Here is a 23,123-nt window from a genome sequence, read left to right on the forward strand (position 1 = left end):
GGAGGGGTGGGGGCCGGTCTGGAATCCCAGCCGCTGAAGCAGCACTGCTTTGGCAGTCTGACCCCGCATAAGAGGAAGGGGTGTCCTGTTCGCCTTCCCAGCCACCGGAAGGCTGTGGCATGCCGGAGTCCCAGGATCCCAGGTGACTCTGAGACAGAGTTCTGGGAGGTGTTCTGGAGACACAGTGACCCATCCCCTGCCCCATCCCCGGCCGGTACTACGGGGCAGCGTGAATTGACTGAGCTGGCCTAAGGCGTCCTGCACCTTTAACAGAGCACGGCTCTAGGTAGGCTGCGAAGCGGGGTCCACCCCTTCTCTTCATCTGTAAGGTGGGGAGAATAGCTGGGGCCCCCTCCTGGGCTGCCACGAAGGTTGAACGTAGTGTTTCACACAGAGCCCGGCACGTGCGGGAGCGCACGACACCTGCTGCTGCTGCTTCTGTGAGGGCAGCTGAGTCTCGGGCCGCACTTTCTCACCTCCTCCGTCACAGCTCCTCCCCATCGTCTAGAAGCTCTCCTCGAGAATCTAGCTTCTTATACTTTCCCCGCCCTCTTATCAAATAACATGTCTTGGTGGAAAGCACGCCATAAATTCAAGGTTAAGGCCTTCCTAACTGAGGCCTTTCCTTTCTGGGGTGGTTTTTTTTTGTTTTGTTTTTTATTTTATTTTATTTATTTATTTATTTATTTTTGGCTGTGCTGGGTCTTCGTTGCTGCGCGCGGGCTTTCTCTAGTTGCGGCGAGCCGGGTTTAATCTTTGTTGCGGTGCGCAGGCCTCTCATTGCAGTGGCTTCTCTCATTGTGGAGCACGGGCTCTAGGCGCCCGGGCTTCAGTAGTTGCGGCACACGGGCTCAGTAGTTGTGGCTCATGGGCTCTAGAGCACAGGCTCAGTAGTTGTGGCACACCAGCTTAGCTGCTCCGCGGCATGTGGAATCTTCCCGGACCAGGGATCAAACCCGTGTCCCCTGTATCGGCAGGCGGATTCTCAACCACTTGCGCCACGGGGGAAGCCCTCTGGGGTGGTTTTTATTTTCGTAAGCGACCACCTGCCTTTTAACTGGAGGCGAGTTCACACCAGTGACTGCTGGGTGGTACGTGGGCGAACGAGTGGGGGGCTTGTCGGGGCCCCTCCGGTCACTCTGCCGGGGCCATGCTGCTGGTCCTGCCCATGCCTCGGGCCCTGCCACCTGCACGAGGGGCGGTGGGGCCTTCCCTTCACACTCCGCCTTCCCAAGGAGCACGAAGTGCCTCTGGGGCAAAAGTCAGCAGAAGCAGGGCCTGCGGCCTGCACCCCTCTACGTGCACAGGCCACCGTGAACCAGTCGAAGCACTCTTCAAGGAAGAAAAGGCACGACGTTTCTCCCCAAGAATTAATCAAGGGTCTGCACTCGATACGTCAGTGAAACCAACCAACAGCAACCAACGTCCACAGAGCACCGCGTCCAGACGCCACCGTGAAGATGACAACAGAGAAGAAAGAGCCCTGCTTCGGAGACACCAGTGGTCCTCATCCAGGGAAGGTTTTGCCCCCGCCCCGCAGACATCTGGCAATGGGGTAACCCACGAAGAGGTGTTGGCCCCGAGGTCCACAGGGCTGTGGCTGAGGAACCTGAAATATTCCAACTGCGAAGCAAGGCTCAGTGGGTCCCAAGGTCAGTGTGAGGGCAAAGGTGGAGGCCAAACAAGGGAACCAGGCAAGCCAGCCAGATCTGAGAGCAGGGAACGGAGAAGCTGCGGACACTCAGGGCAGGAGTCTCGTACGCAAGCGTTACAGCCTCGGGGGACGTGGCTGTGAGCAGAACATCCTTCGGGACTCCGATTAATCAACACCCACTGCCTGGAAGGTTTCGAGCACATCTATTCTGGGTGCTCCCAGCAGCTGGCACGTGTGCTTCCTCAGGGAAAGGTTACTTCCTTCACTGATTCCTGGCATTCACTGACTACGCAAAGATGAGCGAGAAGCAATTTCTGGGAAGAAAAATCAAAGGAGAAGAGAAGTCCCTAAGAGGAAGAGGACGGCGACACGGTGAATTCTCTCTCCTCCGCTAGCTGGAGACCTGTCCTTCCAGCTCCAGGCCCGTCCGTCTGTCCTGTGAACACATCACACAGCCTCTGTGCAACCACAAGGCTCAAAGGAAAGACTGACACCTTCCCCTGAGCACCTCCTGCAGAGTACTCGCAGATCACCTTCCAACGAGAATTTCTCAAAGCCAGGGCTCCACCGCCAAAGAAAAATAAAAAACAGAGTAAACGAAGAGATCCCAAGGTCTCAGAAGGGGGACCACGTGACCATCAACACGGAGGAGCCTGGGGATGGGATGACGCTTGAGGGCGGGAAGTTCTGAAGCCGTGTCCAGAGACTCCTCCTAAAAGGGCTGCGCAGCTTGCGAAGCCCGGGGTGGTGACGCGCGGACGGAAATCCTCGGCGCGTAAGCTGCGTGCCGTGACCATGCTGCTGGCGGGGGCCGAGGGGGATGGCGGAGACCGGGTCAACCCAACCCCGAGCGGGCAGGCGGCGGCAAAGAATGAAAGCTCTGTGACTCTGAGAGGGTCTCGGCAAGCCGTGGGGGGCCGGGTCTGGAAGAGCTGAAGGCGGGGTCTGAGGGTGAGCTGAGGTCCAAGGCTCAGGAGGGTATCTGACCCCGAGGGGGATCACACCGGACGGAAGACCCTCCCCCAAGGGGCGGGGGCAGCTCGGCTGCTTTTACCGGTTTGGCTCGATGACAGCACTTATTTTTCCACCACAGAGGCTCTCCCGGTGCTTTAAAAATGAGCGCTCCGCAACTCAGCGAAATCAGGCCAGAAACAGCCTCCTTTAGGTCAAATTGGAGAAGATCTTGAACTACTTGTCTTTCAAGACGTTTGTGCAAAAAATGCAACTGTCCTCATACCACCACCCGCTGCACGGGATAAACTCAGGGCCCTTTGGATCCCTGGGGAAAAGACAAACAGTGGCTTTAACCAGCTACTGTCTTTTACGGTACAGAAGAGTCTCCCGGCCACCTGTGAGCCAGTCTCACCGGGGCCATCAGCTTGGCGGGAAATGGGTCTCGGGCGCCATCTTGGATCTGAGAGGCAGCCAGAAGAGGCCCGGGGCCCGAATGGGGGGTGTAGGGGACACCAGGCAGGCTGGCGTGTCCACGGCCTCGGGGCTCTCCACCACCTGAGGACACAGCAGGTGAAGGCAGCACTCGCTAGCTGTGAGCAGAACCCCACGGCTGCGTGTGCGCTGCCCCAGCTCCGGAGGCCACCCACACCTTTTGCCAGCTGAAGCTGCCAGGATGCCCGCGGGACGTGAGGTCCCCACGACTGGTTGGGACAAAGATTCAGGGGGGGAGGGCGGAGGAAGTGGCCCAAGCACGGCTGGGCCAGCATGTGCGCCCGGACAGCTCCTCTGGCCATCCCCGAGACCGGACGGCCTCCATGATCACGGTGACGCACTTGACACCAGGGGGAGACCCGGGGTACGGTGGGGATGAGGCACTCAACCAGAGGCCAGGAGCCGGGGTCGGCTTGGGCAGCGCACGTGCCTCTCTGTAAAGATAGAGGGGGATGCGAACACCCACCTCCCACGGCTGTTGTGAGGTCAGAGGGACGGCATGTGTGCGACCCTTTATAGATGACCAGGCCTGATACAGACCTACGACGCCACACGCAGCGCACGTGCCCGGCGTGGAGACGGCCACTGATTACTAGGCCAAGGACGAGTGGAACACTATTAACAGTCTATCTGCTGCCGTAGCTCTGGATTCAGGACTTCACTCCTCTGTTCTCTGGACGCTCCCACCCATTTGGTAAAATCATCGACGAGTAAAATGAATCCAGGAGAAAGCGGGATGGCAGACGTGTGGCAAAGCCCCGGGTGGGATCTGGGATGCGCCGCTCCCCACCCGGAGCCCCGCGTGGCGCAAGGTCGGTCGGCTCACAGCCTCTGCATCTTTGCGGGGGGCCGTGGGGAAGGGACGGAGCCTGAGCCGGGCCGTGGGCCTCTCGGCTGTGACTCTTACCTGGCAGAGGCCACCCAGAATGCACCACACATGTGCTGGTCTCAAGCCTGTGCCTTACACCTTGGTGTCTCGGTGACGTAGAAATTAACCTCATGGTCACCGGCGCGGGACTTAGGGTGAGTGTGAGTAGCTCGAACACGCTGCCGTTACAGAGCAAAACGCCAAACCGACCCCGGGAGAGCATGAGGGTGCAGAACAAAGCCAGAGTAAAGGTGAGCAGCGCGACGAAGGAGAGAGGAAGCTTCGCAGGGCGGGGACCGTCTGCGCCGAGGACCAGACGCGGCTAGCTCGTCTTAGGGGAACCGTCCCCGCGTCCCGAGCCCCGGTCTGGGGAGCTGACCTCAGCCCCGCGCCGTGGTCCCCGTGGAGGGGTGGTGAGGACACGGCCAGCGATGGGCTCGTATCCCTGACTCTTCACGTAGTTAAACCAGCGGCAGAAAGGAGCGGGCGCCTCCTGGGAGGTCACGTCCACACCAGGGAACCGTCTAGCAAGTGGGCTGGGCCGCCGGGAGGCAGCTGGGGTCTGCCCTCCTAAGATCAGCATGCTGGGCGGGGGGCCTCCGTGCAGGACCAACCCAGCAGGAGCGCACGCCAAGGGTTATGGGAGGAAGTGAGGTTAGTTTGTGCATTGCGTCACCCAAGGTTCTGGAGGTGTGCTCACCGAAGGCCTGGACGCCCACTGAAGCCAGTGCATTTTGGTGCAGAAAGTCTGGAGAAGGAGAATGGGCAGAGGAGAGGATTTGGAAAACAGTCAGTGCCCGGCCTGGGGACAAAAGGAAAGGAGCGGGCCCCACGCAAAGGAGGCCACACGCCCATGTGAGCAACGTAGGGACAAAGTGTATAGATCCATGCACGCGTACAGCTTTCTGGAAGGTTACGGAAATGCCAAGTGGGCAGCGGGAGTGGTCCCTGGGGAGAGGGAGATCCCGCCTTTTCATTTTATATCCTTCTCTACCGCTTAACCATCTCTTTCACCGCAAGGAGACTGTATTTTAACAATAATTTTTTTAAAAAGGGACTGGGGCCTCTTTCACCTCCTGCCAGCGTTCCCTGGAGACAGGCCCTATTTTCTCAGACAAAATTAAACAGGGCTCCCCTCACCTGCCGCCTCAGAGCACCTCTCAGGAAAGGCCACTTCTGGCCTGGAGGCGGCTTTGAAGACGGACACACTAAACGGTTAGGTTCCTGCAGGTGAGAGCCCCGTGCGGTTGAGGGCAAAGGTTCTGGCTTGCCGTGGCCTGTACCCTCTGCAATGAGAACACGCACGCCGCCTGGTCTTTCTTTACACGCACGGCCAGCTTCAGGGCGCTCAAGGCCGCTTTTCCAAGAGTGGCTGTTGTCATGCCCAGCATCACGGCGCCTTCACTCCGGACCCTGGGTACCGGACTGGTCCATTCCCTCGGCCAGAGGCCCGCAGGGCCCGCATTCCCCGTGACTCCCCGCCGGCAGCTCCCTGAGCCTTGCGAGAGCGCTACTTATTCATATTGATAATTATTCAAAAGTCTCATTTCTTCCCATTTCTCTTTCAAGCAGAAAAGCATCTGGGAGCATAATTACCCAGGAATAGGAAGACATCCTGCCTCTAATTAACCAAGGAGAAGGTGCTGTCTTACGTGGGTTCCAAGGCTTAAATCCCACCTCAGCACATCATAATATGGCAGATTCTAGTCTCCCAAGGCTGGTTAGTGTCCGTATGTTGTCAGAGAAGCTCCCCGAGCCTTGAGAATCTTGATTTTAATTAGCATCACTGCTGTTGGTTCCATGGAAAGGTCTCCCACCTGCCACCTGGGAGAACTGATTAGATGCGGCCCGAGGCTGCTGTCCACTCCAGGGTCTTCTTCTCCTGTGACCTGGAGAGCTGCTACCCCGTACAAATAACTTCTCAGAGCAATTATCAAAAGAATACAATGCCATGGGATGTCCTTAGTTCTAGGAAATACACATGGAATTATTTAGGTGTAAAGAGGCATTATTTAGGTGTAAGTCTGCAACTTACTTTCAAATGGTTCAGAAGAGAAAGTATGTACATGTGTGTCCTTGCCTACACGCCCTCACAGAGGTGCAGAGGAAGAATGACACAGGGAATGTGCTGAAATGGTAGCACTGAGGGAATGTGGGTGAAGGGGATGCAGCAATTCTTTATACTGCCTGTGCAACTCTTCCGCAAGTCTGAAATTAATAATTATTTCAAAATAAATAAAAAATATTAAAGAGAATACTGCATTAACTTTGATAATCAAACCACCATCAAACTATCTAAACAAACTAATGACCCTGTGAGAAAAAGGGCTTTGAGGCCATCAGGAAAATGAACCTGACCGTGCATCTCACCGCAGACCCGAGGAAAGTCCTTCTCTTCCTTTTTCTGTCTCTTTTTGATAAAATAACGACAGCAATTTCCCAAGAAAGCCTACCTGAGATAGACAGGCCTACTTCTAAAGTGCTCTGCTCACCCATCAATCCTGGATACACTTCTCAGTGTTCACTTCGTAGATTAATTTCTAATAACCATTTCAGTACAGGGGGCGCTTCTGGCCGGCCTGTGAACTAGCTCTTCTGCTCGTTGGTGCCAATGGATAGAATCCAAAAAGAGAAGCACCAATTACCTCTCTGCTTCCGATGCTTGTGGAGACTGTTATTTCTCGTGGGTAGGCTGAATGCAGATGTGAAGGCTCTTCTTGGGCATTTTACTCACATGAATAATAAATCAGGACAAACGCCTACAAAATTCAGAGTGACGCTGGCTCAGGATCTCGGGCTCGCGTGTGCCTCTGAGGGCAACCTGCAGGGAGTAAGATGCAGGCCTTCTGTGGTTTCAGGAAAAGCAAAAAGGAAGAGCTTTCCTTCTGCAGGGAGTGCTCAGGACGCGGGGCCATCGTCCTTCGTGGGACCTCCTCCTTCACAGAGACGCAAGTAAAGAGAAAACTGAAACCAGCCTGCCTTGTGCTTTTTCTCCACAGGGAGGAAGGGACGCTGCGGAGCTGCTAACACTCTCCAGGAGAGCATCACAGCACAGCCGTCTGGTTTTGCTTTGGCTTCGGTTTTTCCAAAGAAACCAGCACGCGAGGATGGGCCCGCTTTCTAGCAAATCATCTTCACCTTCACAGTCTCACACGGGACACGGATTCTCCCACCGTGGGGGGCCGCAGGGCAGGCTCCCGACTCCCTCTAGGAGCTGGTGCACCCCTGAGTCTCCAGACTCGCCCCCCTCGGGGGGAAGGCCACAGTCCCACCCGCCTGACACTGTCATCCCTCTCCCCGCCCTCCTTCACGTGTGGCCTTGAACAGAACCCAGGCTGCCGCTGCACTGCAGACCCACCCTTAATGTTGCCGTGGACGGAACGTTCTGCTGGAGCCTCTTCGTGGACCCAGTGCATCGCGCCACGCACTGGGACGGTGGAACCCCACATGTTCCAGGCACTTTGGTGCAACTTCAGGGAGACAGGAAGGTGAGCAAAGCCAGGGCACCGTGGGAGCCCCGACCCTCCAGGGAAGCGCTGGCTGCCCACTGGTACGCAGCTCAGCTGAGGGAAGTCAGTGACTCTGTATCAAGCTTTCACTGGAGGGTCCAAAACGAAAGTAAAAACTAAAACAAACACGAGACTCCCAAGCTTACAGGCAAGCCTGATCTCCCGACAACTGCGGGTACCTACTGCTGGTGTGTAGAGTAACCAAGGCCTTGATTTCACGGGAGCCAGGGGCCAACAGTCCCTTCATACGATAAGTCTCAGGGAAACTGATTCTCCAGCACTTGCTACAAACGCATCGAGCAGACTTCACCGAGACAGACACGGTAGCCAGCCAGGGCTATAAACACTGCTCAGAGGAGGAGAGCTGCTCTCAGCGTCGGGTTCACTGCACGCGCTGAGGAAGAGCCTCTGGCAGAAACATCTGCCTGACGGGTTTCTCAGCAGCGAAAGCCAGGCTGGTGCCACCGCATCTCTCTCTGAACAACAACACTGCCCGTCAGAGAGGACGCAGCTCTGGGTTTTATCTAGAAACTCTTTTGACTCTGTAATTGGCTCTGGGTGAGGGAACTACACTTTCCCCCGAGAAAGCCGGGAACCCCTCTTGCGGAGTAACTCAGAGGCCGTCGGGTCTCCTCTGCCGCCATGTCAAGCCCCGCGTGTCTGGCAGCCTCGACGGCAGCGTGCCGTACGCTGCTTCCTGCAGGTGGGAACGGCCACTATTGCTCCTGGCACGTGGTCTTCCCGCCCCAGTGCAGTGTCCCGGGAGACCGCTGAGATGCCCCTTCCTGAGATAAGGGCCTCACTCTGCGGCCGTGCAGGGGGCTTGCCGTAGGGATGAGCTCTCCAGGGGCCAGAACCCTCCAACCTGTCCCCATGCCCTTGACGCTCTTCTGCTTTGGGACAAAAAGTCTGCTGCTTGTTCCCGTGGCCGCTCGCACCCACCGTGGTTTCCGCTTCCCGCCTCTCCCATCCCGTCCTTCTGCATTTTTTCCCAGCTTCTTCCTTTTCTGTGTCCAGACTCCCCAGCACAATGTGGGTTTCTGCCTGGGCCGTCTCACTGCGAGCAGATGAGCTCTCACCAGACAGGCCCTTCGCATGAATCCGTCCGTTTTAGGGCCTTGGTCCATGACTTCCACGTCTGTTTGTGAGTTCGGGGGCTGTTTCTTCACAGCCAGACGCAGTTTATTCTTTTCTAAAAATTTAACCAGCGCTCGGTTGAACAATGACCAGACAGCAGCAGCGTTCCAGGAATAAATAAATACACTCCCCGCCCCAGACCCGGCTCCCGGCTCAACTGCCTGCCACGGGCTGTGACCACGCGGTCCAGTGAGTTCTGCGGCCCACGGGGAACGGTGCATTCTTGGCTGTCGGAGCCAAGGACCCTCTGGCTTCCCCCCATCTGAGTTCAGGGCCACCGTCGCCATAGGTGGGAAGCTATGCGAAGACACAACTTCTTCTGCCAGTGAGGTGGGAATAAGCAGGAAAGGAAGATGGATAAATCACGGTTGACGTCGCTGCATGGAGTCTCCTTCTGCAACGTGACTGACAAGTAGCTGCGTTTTGCTCGACAGGCAGAGCAGGCTCAGCGTGCGTCTCCATGTTGTTCCTGTACAGAAACTAAGCTGTGTGTAGGCTGCTACTGTACACCTTTCGTACTTAACTTAAGAAGGCTAAAGAGATATGAAAGGCAAGAAAGAAAATCCCTAACAATATTCCTGAGACCGCCGGCAGCGCCATTTATCACCGTCTTCATCGTTCTTCCTCTTAAAACCAGGTTTTGTAACCTGGAGGGCTGGCATCCTCTCCTAGGAGAGCCTCCCGACTCAGGGCCCAGAACTGGCTGCGGAGAAGATGGCACAGCGGAGACATAAGGCCCCTCCTTGAAACGCCAACTCAGGAGGAAGTCACCTGACCCGATGCATTTTAGGTTTTCTTCAGTTTGTGCTAAAAGTATCTTGGGAAAATAAAATCCGCGGGCTCGCCACCAGCAGTTTTATCCTTGGAGGAGAGGCCACGTAAGCACATTGGATGAGAAAGTTGCCGCTCTAAGAATAAGCCCTGAGCCGCCCAGCCGGTACCCTAGCGCCCCAGGAGGGTCCCCTTGGCCAGCTCACGGGCACCCGTCAGACGAGACAGATCTGGGCCGCGTCACCACCGGGGATGCTTCTGCCGCCGACGGTGGTGCAACGCTGCTACCCGGTGCTCTCCGGAGCCCACCCCATCCTGGCCGAGACGGGGCGGAGCCACCTGGCATGGATCCACCCGGCCCTCAGAAACTGGGTGCGGGGCAAAGCGGGACTTCCTGGGAGGCACGGCAGGGCCGCAGGTGGGGTGAGCGAGGGGGCAGACGTCTTACAGACTCTCGGTTTATCTCCAGAGGCATAAACGTGAAGACGAGCCACTGTGCAATGGGGAAAGGATCCCGGGCCACAACGCTGAAGTCTGCACCCTGGTTCCACCACCCACCGGCTGTGTGTCCTCCAGCAAGTGACTCAGCCTCTCTGTGCCGCAGGGTTCTCAACTGTAAACTGGGGACAACTGTAGCTACCTCACAGGGTCGCCGTGAGGGCTAAATGAACGAATTTGTAAAGCACTGAGAGCAGGGAGGGCCTGGGGCGTAGTGTTTGCCAAATAAATGCAAAAAAACCCCAAACCCCAGACAAATGGGAGCCTCCAGAAGTCAGACAGGATGTGTCTGAACAAAGGCAGCAGTGCCAGCGATGACAGCGGGCACACAGCCCCCGCGGCAGGGCTGGCCAGCGTGGGAACCGCGCCCAGGCCGCCGGGGGGCCAGCTGAGACCCAGTTACGCTGCAGGGCTCCCGTCGGGCGAGGCCAAGCCAGGAGAGCTGCAGCGGACAGGGGTCCTGCCGAGGATTCAGCGAAGGACGACAGCCACGCGGGGCGCACGAGGCCCGGGCCCCGAAGCCGACCTGCCCTGGTCCTCGCGTCATCCGGGGGACTCTGCTGCCCTCTTTGGGGCACGGGTGCCACAGGCTCCCCTGACGCTCAAGGTCAGCTCAGACCTCGCGCACAAGGGCCAGGCTGGGGCCTGCAGAGGCCAGCGGTCAGCAGCCTTCTCTCTGCCGACAAAGCCCCCGGGATCGGGGGAAACAGGGCTCGGGAAACGGCCGCGGCCCCGACTCACCACTTTGGGCTTGAAGGGCGGCTGGACCTCCCTGTTCTCCAGCTTCTCCCAGTCGATCCTCCGGAAGAAGGTGTGTTCCCGCACGTCCCGCTCTCCCTCGGGTCCGCAGCCCAGCCGCTTGCCGGGGTGTTTGGTCATCAGCTAGAAAGTGGGAGGAGAGAGAGCTCTCACGTGGAGCATGGTAACCTGGTGACTGTAGTTGACAGTCCTGGATCGTACAACTGAGTCCGCTGACCGCAGGACAGAAGCGGTCTCACCAAAAAAAAAAAGGTGATGTGAGGTGACGGATGTATTAACTCAACTGTGGGAGTCCTTTCACACTGTACACATACATCAAACCATCACAGTGTGTGCTTTAAATATATTACCATTTTATTCGTCAATTACACCTCAATAAAGCTGAAAAAAAAAGAAAGAGAAACAGAAAGACCCCCTTGAAAACCAGGGGAAAAGGGAATGCCAGGTCCAGCGCCCGCTCTACTGCTGTGCTGCCCCCAGCCCTGACGGCAGGGATGCCTGGACCACATCTTAGGATGCTCTGAGTGACGCCGACTCACACAATGGGGACACGAGTGGGCCTTTCTACAGTGAGTTTTGTGATAAGGAAACAGGGAAGCAATCTGGACCCACAGCAAACACAAGAAGAATTTAAGTAGCCGTCTCTATATACTGTTTCAGGAGCTGCCATTCTCTATGTGCATTAAGGACACATACATAAAAAGGCACGCAATCGCTAAAAACTGTGTGTGCCGGAAGTATCACAGGCCAGTATCACACGGGATGCTATATAACAAGCAATTTACTGCCCGGACCAAGATACCCTCAGAGACTCATGGTTCGGGAAAAACAATGCTGTCACAAAGAAGGGTGACGAGTTGGGGCTTCCCCGGTGGCGCCGTGGTCGAGAGTCCGCCTGCCGATGCAGGGGACGCGGGTTCGTGCCCCGGTCCGGGAGGATCCCACGTGCCGCGGAGCGGCCGGGCCCGTGAGCCATGGCCGCCGAGCCTGCGCGTCCGGAGCCTGTGCTCCGCAACGGGAGAGGCCACAGCGGTGAGAGGCCCGCGTACCGCAAAAAAAAAAAGGGTGATGAGTTAACTGCAAACCCAGCGGCGTGGGCATGTGGTCCCCCCACAGTGCCTCTTAGAACCGTCTGGATGGCATCTCCCCAATGGACCCTCCTGTCCATGGCCACCAAAGGAACCCAAGCCTACCTACCCCTTTGCAGATGGAGACGGCCTCCCTGGACAAGGACTTCGGGTACGAGACGTTGTGCTCCATGATGGACTGAAACAGCTCGTCTTCATCCTCGCCGTCAAATGGAGGCTGCGCCGGAAGAGAGGGGGAGGGGGTGCCTAGGCTGAGCGATTCCGCACCTCGCCGCGGCGCCCGCACACCCAACCCAGCACCGGGAAACAGAGCGGGCCTCTCCCACATGCACACGGCAGGCTGCAGGCTTAGCTCGATGACCTCGCGGGCTGTCTTTCATTAGGTTGGCGGTCGGGTGTGTTTTTCATTTTCTCCTCTGTCCCTTGCCTCGCTCTGGGCAACCCCAAACAATCTTCAGGGAAGGTGTTTTTGAGTAATGTTTTTAAGGATTTGCAAATAAGTTACAATTAACCCATTAATCTGTAATTACGTGTTAAACAATCTCACTACGATCAAGTGAGGTTACAGATGGCCTTGCGTTCAGAAGGTGTGCGAGGGTGGAGAAGGCGGATGCCTTTGGGTTCTGAACCTGGGGTGAAGGGGACGCAGAACACGGGCATAGAGGGCTCTCCCCAGGCCCAGGAATCCACACCCGGGCCCTCTGCTCTGTCGGGGGCCTGCCGCCGGCACGGTGGCGGTGACGGGGGCTTGCCATCCCCTGGGCACCTCTCTGTCCTCTTCTACTGCGTTTACAATCCCCACCTGGACAGTGGGGGGCACGGCAGCAGGGGGGCAGCTCACGGCTTTAAAGCCAGGTGGCTCTGGACCAGAACGCGGGCCCTGCCGCCTCCTAGCTGGGTGTCCACGGGCAAGTGACCCACCTCTTTCGTTCGCAGTTTTCCAATTTGTAAAACAGGGCTCCCTGGTGAGTCTAAAGTGTCTGAGATTTTGTCCTGTGCCCAGTGAATGCCCAATGAAGGGTGAGGGGTGCCGATGCTGGTATTGGCCAAGGGCCAGTGCGGAGGCCGGTCCCCCTGCCCATCCCACCACTTCTCTGCCTGACAGCATTAACCTACTTCTCCTGAGCACCTGTTCCGTAACGCCTGAAAAACAGGCAGTTATTTTCAAATCACGACGTATAGTGTGGAGTTCCTTGTTTTTCACTGGCTGTTGCCCCCCCCCGCCCAACATTTTCTCTATAGCTACCCGTGCTCCCAGTCAGGCTAACGCCGTGAGGTAACACGTCATCAGAGACGGACTCGTGCGTCCAGGGCACATGTATACCTGCTTCCAGCCTTGTCTTCTAATAACTGACACTTCTACCAACACCTCTGTGCACATCACTGTTTCCTCCCTGACTTCCTAAGAATAACTCCCAGGTGTGGGAAGGTGTGAACATTCCGATGGTTCCCATTCAATCTCTCCAGGTCACCCCGGGAGCACCCTCCCAGGTCACTGCTTGCTCTCAGGCCCTGGTGCTGAAGGCCGGTCAGCGGTGGGGCGTTACAGTCACGTGCACCTTCCTCCCCAGCGACTGAGCCTGGGGACCCAGGGGTGATGTGCGGTGCAGTCCTCGCATACAGGACCATTCTGGATGGCTTCCCTTCCCTCTTTCCCCCATCCCTGTGTTACAGTTTTAGATTTCTACAGCTCTGGACTCACTGTTTCAAGCTAAGCTACCTGCTAACTGAAGACCTGGCTTGGTGTAAAAAAGTTCTGAACGGGGAGTGCTCTCCTTGGTGATGTGTAATTTGTGGATTTTAAATAGGCAAGTGAGGGGTGAGGCTCACGCTTCCCAGAATGGTTCCGGAATCACTTACTTAGTCACGGGGGCCCTGCCATGGTCACGTACAGATCACTGATGTGGGGTTGGGGGGGAGTACCCAGGGACAATTCTGGCTTAAGTTCTGGGATAAAGGACTCGTTACCGAGTCACCAGGAATGGAGACCAGGCATAAGTGACCCTGGCGGGAAGGCACATAAGAGGAGAGGGCTGCGCGCTTTGTGATGAACGCCCGGGACGCTCTGAGCAGCAAGACGCTCGTTACAGGGCCGGGTAAATACGATTTATGCTCGAAAGGAATCACATTTGTCAAGCGATCCAGGAACTGCAGAAAGACTCAGGGTGTTTTACACTCCACCGTCCCCCTGCCTGCGGACAGTAAATAAAGCAAATGAGAAGAAAACTGCAATAAACTGTCTTCTCTTCCCCGCTCAGCTTCAGCCCTCTGTGATTAAAGAGGATACACTTAGACCTCAACCCCATCAACAAGTTGATAATTAATCTCCCTTTTCAATAAGGACATCCATTCCCTGTAGCTTGTGGGGGTGATCTGAGCAGAGCCTTCATTATTATCCTTTCTGGCCTGAGTCACGGCCCAGGAACATGTTTAAATTTGCCCTGAGGAGTCATCAGGACTTAAGAAGGGGGTTCTGAAATGAAAACCCCGTGTTTGTGGCAGGCGCGGTGGAGAGTTAGAGGACCCGCAGCTGGGCCCGACGACACTACATCCCAATGTGGGATGCTTTTCAAATGCCGTATTTAAGGAGTGTCGCCATTTCCATGTGACTCTGAATGAAAGCAGGGCTTGTTTCCTGGACTCCAGAGTCAGAACGTTTGAGTGGGGTCTCGAGGGGAACTCAGCTTTCTGCGCCTTTGCGAACAGATAGCTCCCACGGGGGCAAACAATTCAGTCAAATTTTACTGTCAAAATGCCAAGGAGGGGAAATTAACTTAAGGTGCAGGCGATCTGTGTTCTGCCAGCGGCTATCTCGCTGACAATGGTTCTACGGAACTGGCTTTTCTGTGTTTGCACACGGAAGTATATAGCCTTAAGAAGAATGGTTCCTTGGGGGAAGAAACCTAAATAAATAATACACAAACCACTTTTTAAATATCAAGTCTCAACATCATTGAGAAATAAAGACCAAATATAGGTGGAACCTCATCTTTTAATACTTAAAAGGCAACTTTAGTATCTATGTGATGATGTAAGACACAACGAAAGAGAGAAAGGAGAGACCGAGGGGTCTCCCAGCCCAGAGGGAAAGCCAATGGTCTCGCGATGGTCTCCATGGCCCGGGGCCTGGTGCCCTCTCTTCCTCTCTGATCTCAGCCTCCTACTCCGTCTCTAGCTCACTCCACTCCAGCCACATGGGCTGCTTCCTCTCCGTTCCTTAAGTGTAAAGCTGCGCACTCCCACCCCAGGGCCTTTGCACTGGCTGTTCCCTCTGTCTGGAATGCTCTTCCCCCCGGATGTGCACGTGGACATCCTCTCACTTCCTTCTGGCCTTAACTTTATCTTCTATGTGAGGCCCTCCCTGGCGCTCCGAGCTAAAACTTCAACCCTCCCCCAACACGCTATGTCCTTCTGCTCTGTTACTTTTCTTCTTAGCGTATCACTGTTACAGTTCACCAACTGCAGATCAAAAACGAAATAAACGTCCAAAACAGTTTAAAAAGCAAAACTTGGGAATTCCCTGGTGGTCCAGTGGTTAGGACTCCACGCTTTCACTGCCAAGGGCCCAGGATCGATCCCTGGTCGGGGAACTAAGATCCCACAAGCCGTGCGGTGTAGCCCAAAATAAATATAAAATAAATAAAGAAAAAGCAAAACTTGAATTTGCCACATACCAACAGATACTTAAATAACATTTATATTGCAATTACAACTAGGTACATAGCATTTGTATTGCGTTAGGTATACTGAGTAATAGCAAGATGATGTAAAGTGTACGGGAGGATGTGCCTGGGTTATACGCAATTACCACACCATTTATACGAGGGACTTGAGCCTCCAAGGACCCTGGTTTACCCGTGGGAGTCCTGGAACCAGTTCCCAAGGATGCCGAGGAGGGGCCCGCACATCATTTCCGTATCTGCCTGTCTACTGTCTTTCTCTGGACCGTAACCTTGCTGAAGGGAAGGGTCTCTGCCTGTGTTGCTCACAGCCATTCCCACGCACATTCGGTAAGTACGCACTGAATCAATAATAAATGAGTCAATGACGTAACACGTCAGAAAGGGTGACTTCTCCCTAGGAACAAAGATTTCTCTGGGGGCAGCTCTGCTACTCGACGTGGCTGTTTCTTTGCATTCTCTCTTACAAAGGCCCTTGGCTAGGGAGGGGCACACTCCCTGGCACACTTGAGGGCTGAGAGTTAATAAAAGCTGCCCACGACAGAATCATTAGTAGACACGATGGCAGAGATCTGAAACGTGTGACATGCACCGCTGCCATTCTTAATCCACTGAGATTTGGGGGTGGGAGCTGTTTGTCAACAGCAGCGGGTGTGACTTACCCTAGTAATACAGATACTAAGGCCACCACCTTAGAAAGTGCCCCATTAGGCAGCGATGCCCTTGGTCACCTGACACACGTCACGCAGCCAAGGGAAACCTAATCTGCCTTTCCTTGACTGGAGGTTCAGCCTCGCTGGGCTTTTGTGAAAATGACAATGAATTGCCCAAGGAGAGAGAAGGGCAGACGGGAGAGGCTATTAAAACACTCCTTCCAGTTTAACTAACTTCTTCCTTTACAATAATACCGGCTCTACACCCGGGAGCGGCCGGGGTGATTTCTGCAGAGAAACGTGCGGTGAAGCCCAATCCCACCCAAGGGCTGAGACACCGAAAACAAAAGGCCACCACTGTCCTCAACGTGCCGGGACCTTTGGCGGGTGATGCAAAAGCTGTATGGTCTACACTCCAGGGTGTAGCTTTCAATTTGGGTTTTTAGGACTACAAGATCATTTCTGTACAATTTCTCCCTCTTTCACCAGGATCAGGGGAGTCAGACCAGCACCAGCCATTCCACACGGCCAGGTCCTGCTATCGTGGTCCCCACAGAGCTGAGCCTTCATGAAAACACAGGGAAACATTACCTGCCCGGCCAGCATTTCATATAACAGGACGCCGTAGGCCCACCAGTCCACGGATTTCCCATACGGCTGATAAGCGATTATCTGTGTGAAAACAAACACATCAACTACATTTAGTGGCCAATCAGAAAGCCTGTGTTGGAACAGGGAAGTCAAGCGTGTAGTCATTTACACACTCCGTTCATGCAAATGGGGTGATGGTAACATTTGTCACTGGGTTTTGAAGGGGACCCTTCGAATCAAGGCACACAGAGAACTCTCGCCCCATGATTTTGGAATTCCTCTTCTGAATCCACCGGGAGATGCCATGGCACTGCTGGAAGGTAGATTTACTTATCTTCTTGGGTGAAAATGATTTGGGCACTGAGGTGGATTTCATTTGTGGAAAAAGCCAGAGGTCATTCACAGCAAAGCCCGTCTGATAAATAAGACGATCAAACTGTGTTACAGAATTTTGCTGAAGGATGATGTGAGGAGGACTAAAGACTAAAGGAAACATGCCAGTTTCCTTGGGCTGTACAACCCGCCCAAGGGCATCTGCTGAAGGACTGACGTTTTGAAATGTTTTTGAAAGAGACAAAAATTGCAGTAATCAAGTGTAAGATTTGGACCTTGTCTGAATCTTGATTCAAACCACCCCAACGTAGAAAGAAATTGGGAAAATTAAAATACGGTCTTGAATTAGATGACGCTGTGGGAATTGTTGCTAATATCGTCATGTGGGATAACCGGCCCCATGATTAGTTACGAAGTGTCCTTTTCAGTTAGAGGGGAGTGTATGCAGGGGTGACGTGCGTGCGTGAGAGATGAAGTATTTAGGGGTGAAATGACATGATATCTTAGATTTGGTTTAGATACGTCAGTAAAATCAGGGCGGGGGGAGGAATCGATGAAACGAGTTGTCTGCAGCTGGGGATGGGCCCAGGGACCTTGCCCCTTTGAGACTCTCAGACGTGCAACGGTGGCTCTACACCTTCCCCCCACCGCCCCCCGTGGAAGGGGGTAATACTGACTCAGATTTCTGAGAGGCGTGACTTATCACAACACGGTGGCCGCGTCCCAGGTAGGCTGTGTGCCAGAGGCACACACTTTCCAGATCCGTGGATCCGCCCCGGAATTCGAGGCGAGGATGCAACTAACAGGTACTCAGCACAATCACCTGCCGTTCTGCAGAAAAACTGGACTTTGGGGTGCTCTAGGGTATCTTCCAAATGGCTCCTACGTCTCATTAAACGTCCTGGCACATCAGCTAACCTCCTGTGTGTCTGCCCACCCTCATTCCTTTAACGTGTTCCGAGTATTTCTCCCCGTGGCACGAGCAATGCACACTCGTCTGACGTACCCCGGTGTGGGCAGGAACAAGGGGGCGCGTGTTTCAATCCGGCAGCTTTATAGCTCGTTTCCTTGACGAGAAAATGAAAACCAAAGGAACCTACAAAGAGGCCTTAATTCCTTTTGAAGACTACCTTTGTTCTTTCCTGAAAACATAAAAAGCACAAAATACCCTACCAAAATGAGCCTCTAATTTATTCCCTAATGACACGAAATGGTGGCGGCCACACCAGTCCCCAGACGGGAAATGACTGCATCAAAGCCTGACTGGAACAAGTAGAAGAACAACAGAAATCCTCTTTGGGAGAGGAAAGACACACCCACCAAGCACCTACTGTGTATCAGGTAACTCTGCACACACTGTGTGCAACCCAACGAGCCAGAAATTCTTCTCATTTTTTAGGGGACAGAACTGAGATGCAGGAAGCTTATGGAACTCGCCCGAAGCCAATCAGGTAATAAGCGGTGCTCTGAAAACTGACAGGCATGTTTTAAAACTACAGTTTATGGGGCTTCCCTGGTGGCGCAGTGGTTGAGAGTCCGCCTGCCGATGCAGGGGACACGGGTTCGTGCCCCGGTCCGGGAAGATCCCACATGCCGCGGAACAACTGGGCCCGTGAGCCACAACTACTGAGCCTGCGTGTCTGGAGCCTGTGCTCCGCAACAGAGAGGCCGGCGCACTGCGATGAAGAGTGGCCCCCACTCGCTGCAACTAGAGAAAGCCCTCGCACAGAAATGAAGACCCAACACAGCCAAAAAAAAAAAAAAAAAAAATTATAAAACTGCACTTTATGGCTTTCAAATACATGGAATCACTCGCACTGGGATTAATAAGTTATGAATCAAAGGGCTTTGAGAATTAGTTCAATGAGATTTGAAATCATCACTTCAGTTGTCGTAACTATATTTCAAAAGCACTTGAGTAACATTTGTTCTTGTAACTATATTAAACCAGGCCCTGCAATCTGTTCTCGTTAATCAGTGTTTCAGTGCTTTTTTAAAAAATTTTTTATATTGGAGTAGAGTTGATTTACAGTATTGTGTTAGTTTCAGGTGTACAGCAAAGGGATTCGGTTATACATATATGTATCTATATTCTTTTTAAAAAATTCTTTTCCGTTATAGCTTATTACAGGATACTGAACATAGGTCTCTGTGCTCTACAGTAAAACTCTGTTGTTCACCTATCTTAGTTTCCGCTTGTTTGGAACACAGGCTGAGATGAGGCCTCGCACTGCTGTGCGAATTACGAGGCTGAAGAACAGTGGGGGCTGGATGAGGGGGACCACGCTTTATTCCAGGCTCTGTTTCTGCACATACTTGAGCAGTCTCACCAGCCAGACCCCTCTGCTCGGGTGCTGGAAGATGCCACCCACTTGGAGAAGTGTCACCAGTCAAGGGTGTGGAAGCCCCGATCCTGGTCAGAATGATTCACAAACCCTGCCAGCCAGGCCCAGGGGAAGCTTTTGTTCATTCGTTTGTTTTGACTCTTTGTTAGCTTTGGTCCAACTTGCTTCTCAGGGTCCATTAAGCTCTTCTGACTTGTGCTGGTAACACCTGATGCTTCCTCCAAGGCTTAGGACAGCAGGAGGCTGAGCGCCAATGGCTTGTTTTCTGGGCGATGGCGTTGGTCAGCCCCTGGAGCCGGCCAGCTCACCCTGCACTGAGCTTACAAGGTTTCGCCTTTAACTGTTCATAATAGGACGGGGGTTAGGATTTAGCTGGAGCATTTTCTCCTGGAGACGTTCACAGTCTGTCACCCCTGGCTCACGCCCTGGATGAAATAAGACGGTTCAAAGATCTAAGCTACGAGAGATGGGGGCAACCCCACCGCTGCAAACGCACACTGAGCACGAAGCGTACTTCCCCTCGACGATCAGCTGCTACAAACACCTCCAAATTACCCCAAACCTCGCCGCAGAGGGGAAAGCAGTGCTGAGGAGAGCGCCCCACTGAAGATCTGAACACTTAGAAGCACAGGATTTAGGGTGCTGGTGACACTGTCCCCTGTGAGCTGTGTAGGCCTGCACTGTCCCATGCGGGAGCCACTGAGCCACGCGCGGCTATGAGCCTCTGACACGCGGCCAGCGCAAACGGGCATGAAATGCTTTGGGTGTAAAATACACATCCGATTCGGAGGACTTAGTACCCAAAATGCAGAATATCTCATGGCTAATTTTTCATTTTGGATATACTGGGTCAAATCAGATATTAATTTCGCCTGTTTCTTTTTTAAGTTTTTAAGAAAACGTGGCTGCTTAAATGTGGTTGGGGCTTGCATTTACTCCTACTGTTCAGGGCTGGTCTAGACTGAGTTCTACCGGCTCCTGCTACCCGCTCCAGCTACCCGGCTCCTGTTGGCCTAGGGGGCCAGCTTTGGGCTGAGGACGCAGCTCAGGGACCACAGAACGGACGGGAGGCTGTCTTGGGTCTGTCCCCGACGGACACGGGGGCAGGTGTCTCTGGCACTTGGAAGCTGGCAGCCAAGCCCGGGTGATGCCTGTCCCCCTGCAGCCCCCCGGCGAGGGGCTGCCCTGGTGACATGGTTCCCACCGCAGAGGAACTCACAAAAGGAGAGGCGGGAGGGGCTGGCGGTGGCCTTCCCTGCGGCACGGGGAAGCCAGAGGCAGAACCCGGGGCCGCTGTCATCCAGGTTCACTGCTACTTGTTACCGCGATCTTCATGGTTATGATTCCCTGAGCCAGGTGCCTGGGGGCTGTCAGGACGCTACAAGTGGCTGCCTGTCTTGTACAGCGGGGTGTGAGTAGCCTCCTTCCAGCCTGGGAACAGGACCTGGGCAGAGGGTGGGGGGCGGCTTCTCACCTCTCATGAGGCCAAAGGCCCACAGCAGCTGGAAGGACGTCGCTCCAGGGCCACCCACCCTTCACCCCTCTGCAGGGCTACACACTCCAAGGCCTCCTGAAGTGGACGGGGCTTCAGAAGCTTTCCTGGAGGACTCGGGGGGCAGCGTGGTGAGGCTTCAGATGCTACAGACTACAGCAACAATGACTGGAGCCCATGTCACCATCCGGACTTTCACCAGGGGCCGGGGTCTTTCTCTTTCTTAGCTCCTGGAGCCCTCACGAGACCCTGGCGGTAGGAGCGTCCGATTTCAGAGATGAGGAAATGAAGTACAGGGAGGTTAAGTAGCCTGCCCAAGGCTCCACAGCCAGAGGTGGCAAAGCAGGCATTTGAGCCCTGGACGTCTGGCCTTGGCCTCCACGATCTGGACCATTTTTCTCAACTGAAGGTTCATCCGCTCTTGCGTCGGTGCGGCTCCCTAGACACTAGGGCGGGAACTGGCCCAGTTAGGGTGACTCTTGCCGAGAAAGGGTTCAAATGCTTAACGGGGTCTAAATGGCTACGATGCCCACTTGAATCAGCAGGTGGCCCCGAAGCCTCGTCTTCAAGGGCTCCGGGGACTCGCGCTCCCGCCCTTGGCCGCGCTTTCCTGGACTCTGCTCCTCACCGTCCCAGCGTGTGTCCCAGCCGAGCCCCCGTGCCCACGCTTGAGTAAGTGGCCCGACTGCCGGCTGCCCTTGCCAGGCTGCAGTACAAAGGAACACTGGCCTTTACTCATGAAACGCGCTCAAGTCCTCTGACTCAGGGAAACAAAGCCTATTACTTCCTCCTTTCATCAACGATAAAAATATTTTAATGGGAAACTTATGGTTGTTTCGAAAAACATCATAAATCCCCCAGGCTAGAACATGGGACGCTGGAGGCCTTCTTCACGGAGCTGGTGGAAATGCTGACTTGTTGAAATAGTACCATTGGGAAAGAAAGATGACGTGCCTGGGTGTTTTCTGGGTGTTCCGTTCTGACAGCTACAGGGCCCTGAGCTCACTCAGTGTCTCCCCAACTCCCTGCTCCGGGGCCCACAGCCCAGGGCCACGCAGATCCCGAAGCCTCTGCCATGTTAGTTACACTGAGGCTGTGTATCTGCCCCCACTCGACCCCAGGCTCTCCCCGCAGGGGCCGGGCCACCCTCCCGAGCACCCCGCACAGCAGACTCTCCCTAAGGTCAGGCTGGAGAAGCCAGCGGATCTCGTGCAAGCCTCCTCCGCGGACACCACCGACCTCGAGTGCAAAATGCAAAGGGCTCGTCAGACTGCTGGATTGCTAAGGCTGCACGGGCCTTCGAGACGGTTTGGAAAAGCATCCTCAGGGTTCTGAGAAGGAAGCCGAGAGGCTTGCTGGAAGGTCGCTGGGTGGGCGGCAAGGTCTCCCAGCTGTGTCCACCTCCTGCAGCGCCAGGCTTGGACCAGAGCGTGGTGAACAGGAAGCACATCGGGGGCGGGGTATGGACGAGGCATCCCCAACTCTCAGCCAAGATGCTCCCAGTCAAACCACTTCGGGCAGTGCCTCCCCCAGCCCAGAGCACTGCAGGAAGCAGAGTGTGGCAAGAAAGCTCCGAACCTGACTGCCGGAGCCCAGCTCGGCCACGCGGGAGCTGTGTGACCTTGGGCAAGGCGCTTAGCCTCTCTGTGCTTCCGTTTCCTCATCTGTGACGCTGGAACCCCAGCACCCCACACACTGGCAAGTACATGGTATGTATAGAAACGTGTGTTTATTGCAGGTGAGTTGAATATGCGTAACTCCACAGGGTCTCATGGCAGGAGCAGGAAGGCCCTGGGCATGGCAGGCAGGTGAAAGGGACTCAAGGCAATGAGCTAACCCAGGCCCACGGGAAGACAAAGGAAACATTTTGAATGAGAGGCTGGATTAATCACATGTATTAAATGCTCTGAAATGATCGTCAGCACCTGGGAATTCTGTCAACGATGAACCTTCTGTTCATTCTCTCAGCAAATGTCACCTGCCCGTGTGCCGGACGCTGTTCCAGGCACGGGGCACGGAAGTGAATAAAACAGATTAAAAAATCCCCCTCTCATGCAACTGAATTACTTTTGACCAGAGCAGCAGAACTTCCGGTCTCTCTTCTCTGTGGTATTAACACCCCCTCCCCCGCCCCTTCCCTCACTGCCACTGTTTGGGCTAATCGTGCGTCTCTTGGGGCCGGGCACCCTGCGAGGGTGACACGAAAATGGATAAATACACTAAAACGTGATACCTTACACATCGAGGATCTTAGTTCATCACACGAGAAATACCTGCGATACTTGAAAGCTCTGGACAA

General features: G+C 54.7%; 1 protein-coding gene across 1 annotated transcript in view; it reads right to left on the reverse strand.

Annotated features, from left to right (window-relative positions):
* The window catches only part of PRKCA (protein kinase C alpha), a 364,351-nt gene that overhangs the window by 1,215 nt on the left and 340,013 nt on the right, over nucleotides 1–23,123 (reverse strand). Inside the window, exons 14-16 of the mRNA XM_065897487.1 lie at nucleotides 16,655–16,735; nucleotides 11,840–11,947; nucleotides 10,625–10,765 (exon numbers count right to left, since the gene is read on the reverse strand). Of these exons, the coding sequence (XP_065753559.1) occupies nucleotides 10,625–10,765; nucleotides 11,840–11,947; nucleotides 16,655–16,735 (330 nt within the window). The remainder of the gene's footprint in view (nucleotides 1–10,624; nucleotides 10,766–11,839; nucleotides 11,948–16,654; nucleotides 16,736–23,123) is intronic.

Source organism: Phocoena phocoena, chromosome 19, assembly GCF_963924675.1.
Source record: "Phocoena phocoena chromosome 19, mPhoPho1.1, whole genome shotgun sequence".
NCBI lineage: Eukaryota > Metazoa > Chordata > Mammalia > Artiodactyla > Phocoenidae > Phocoena > Phocoena phocoena.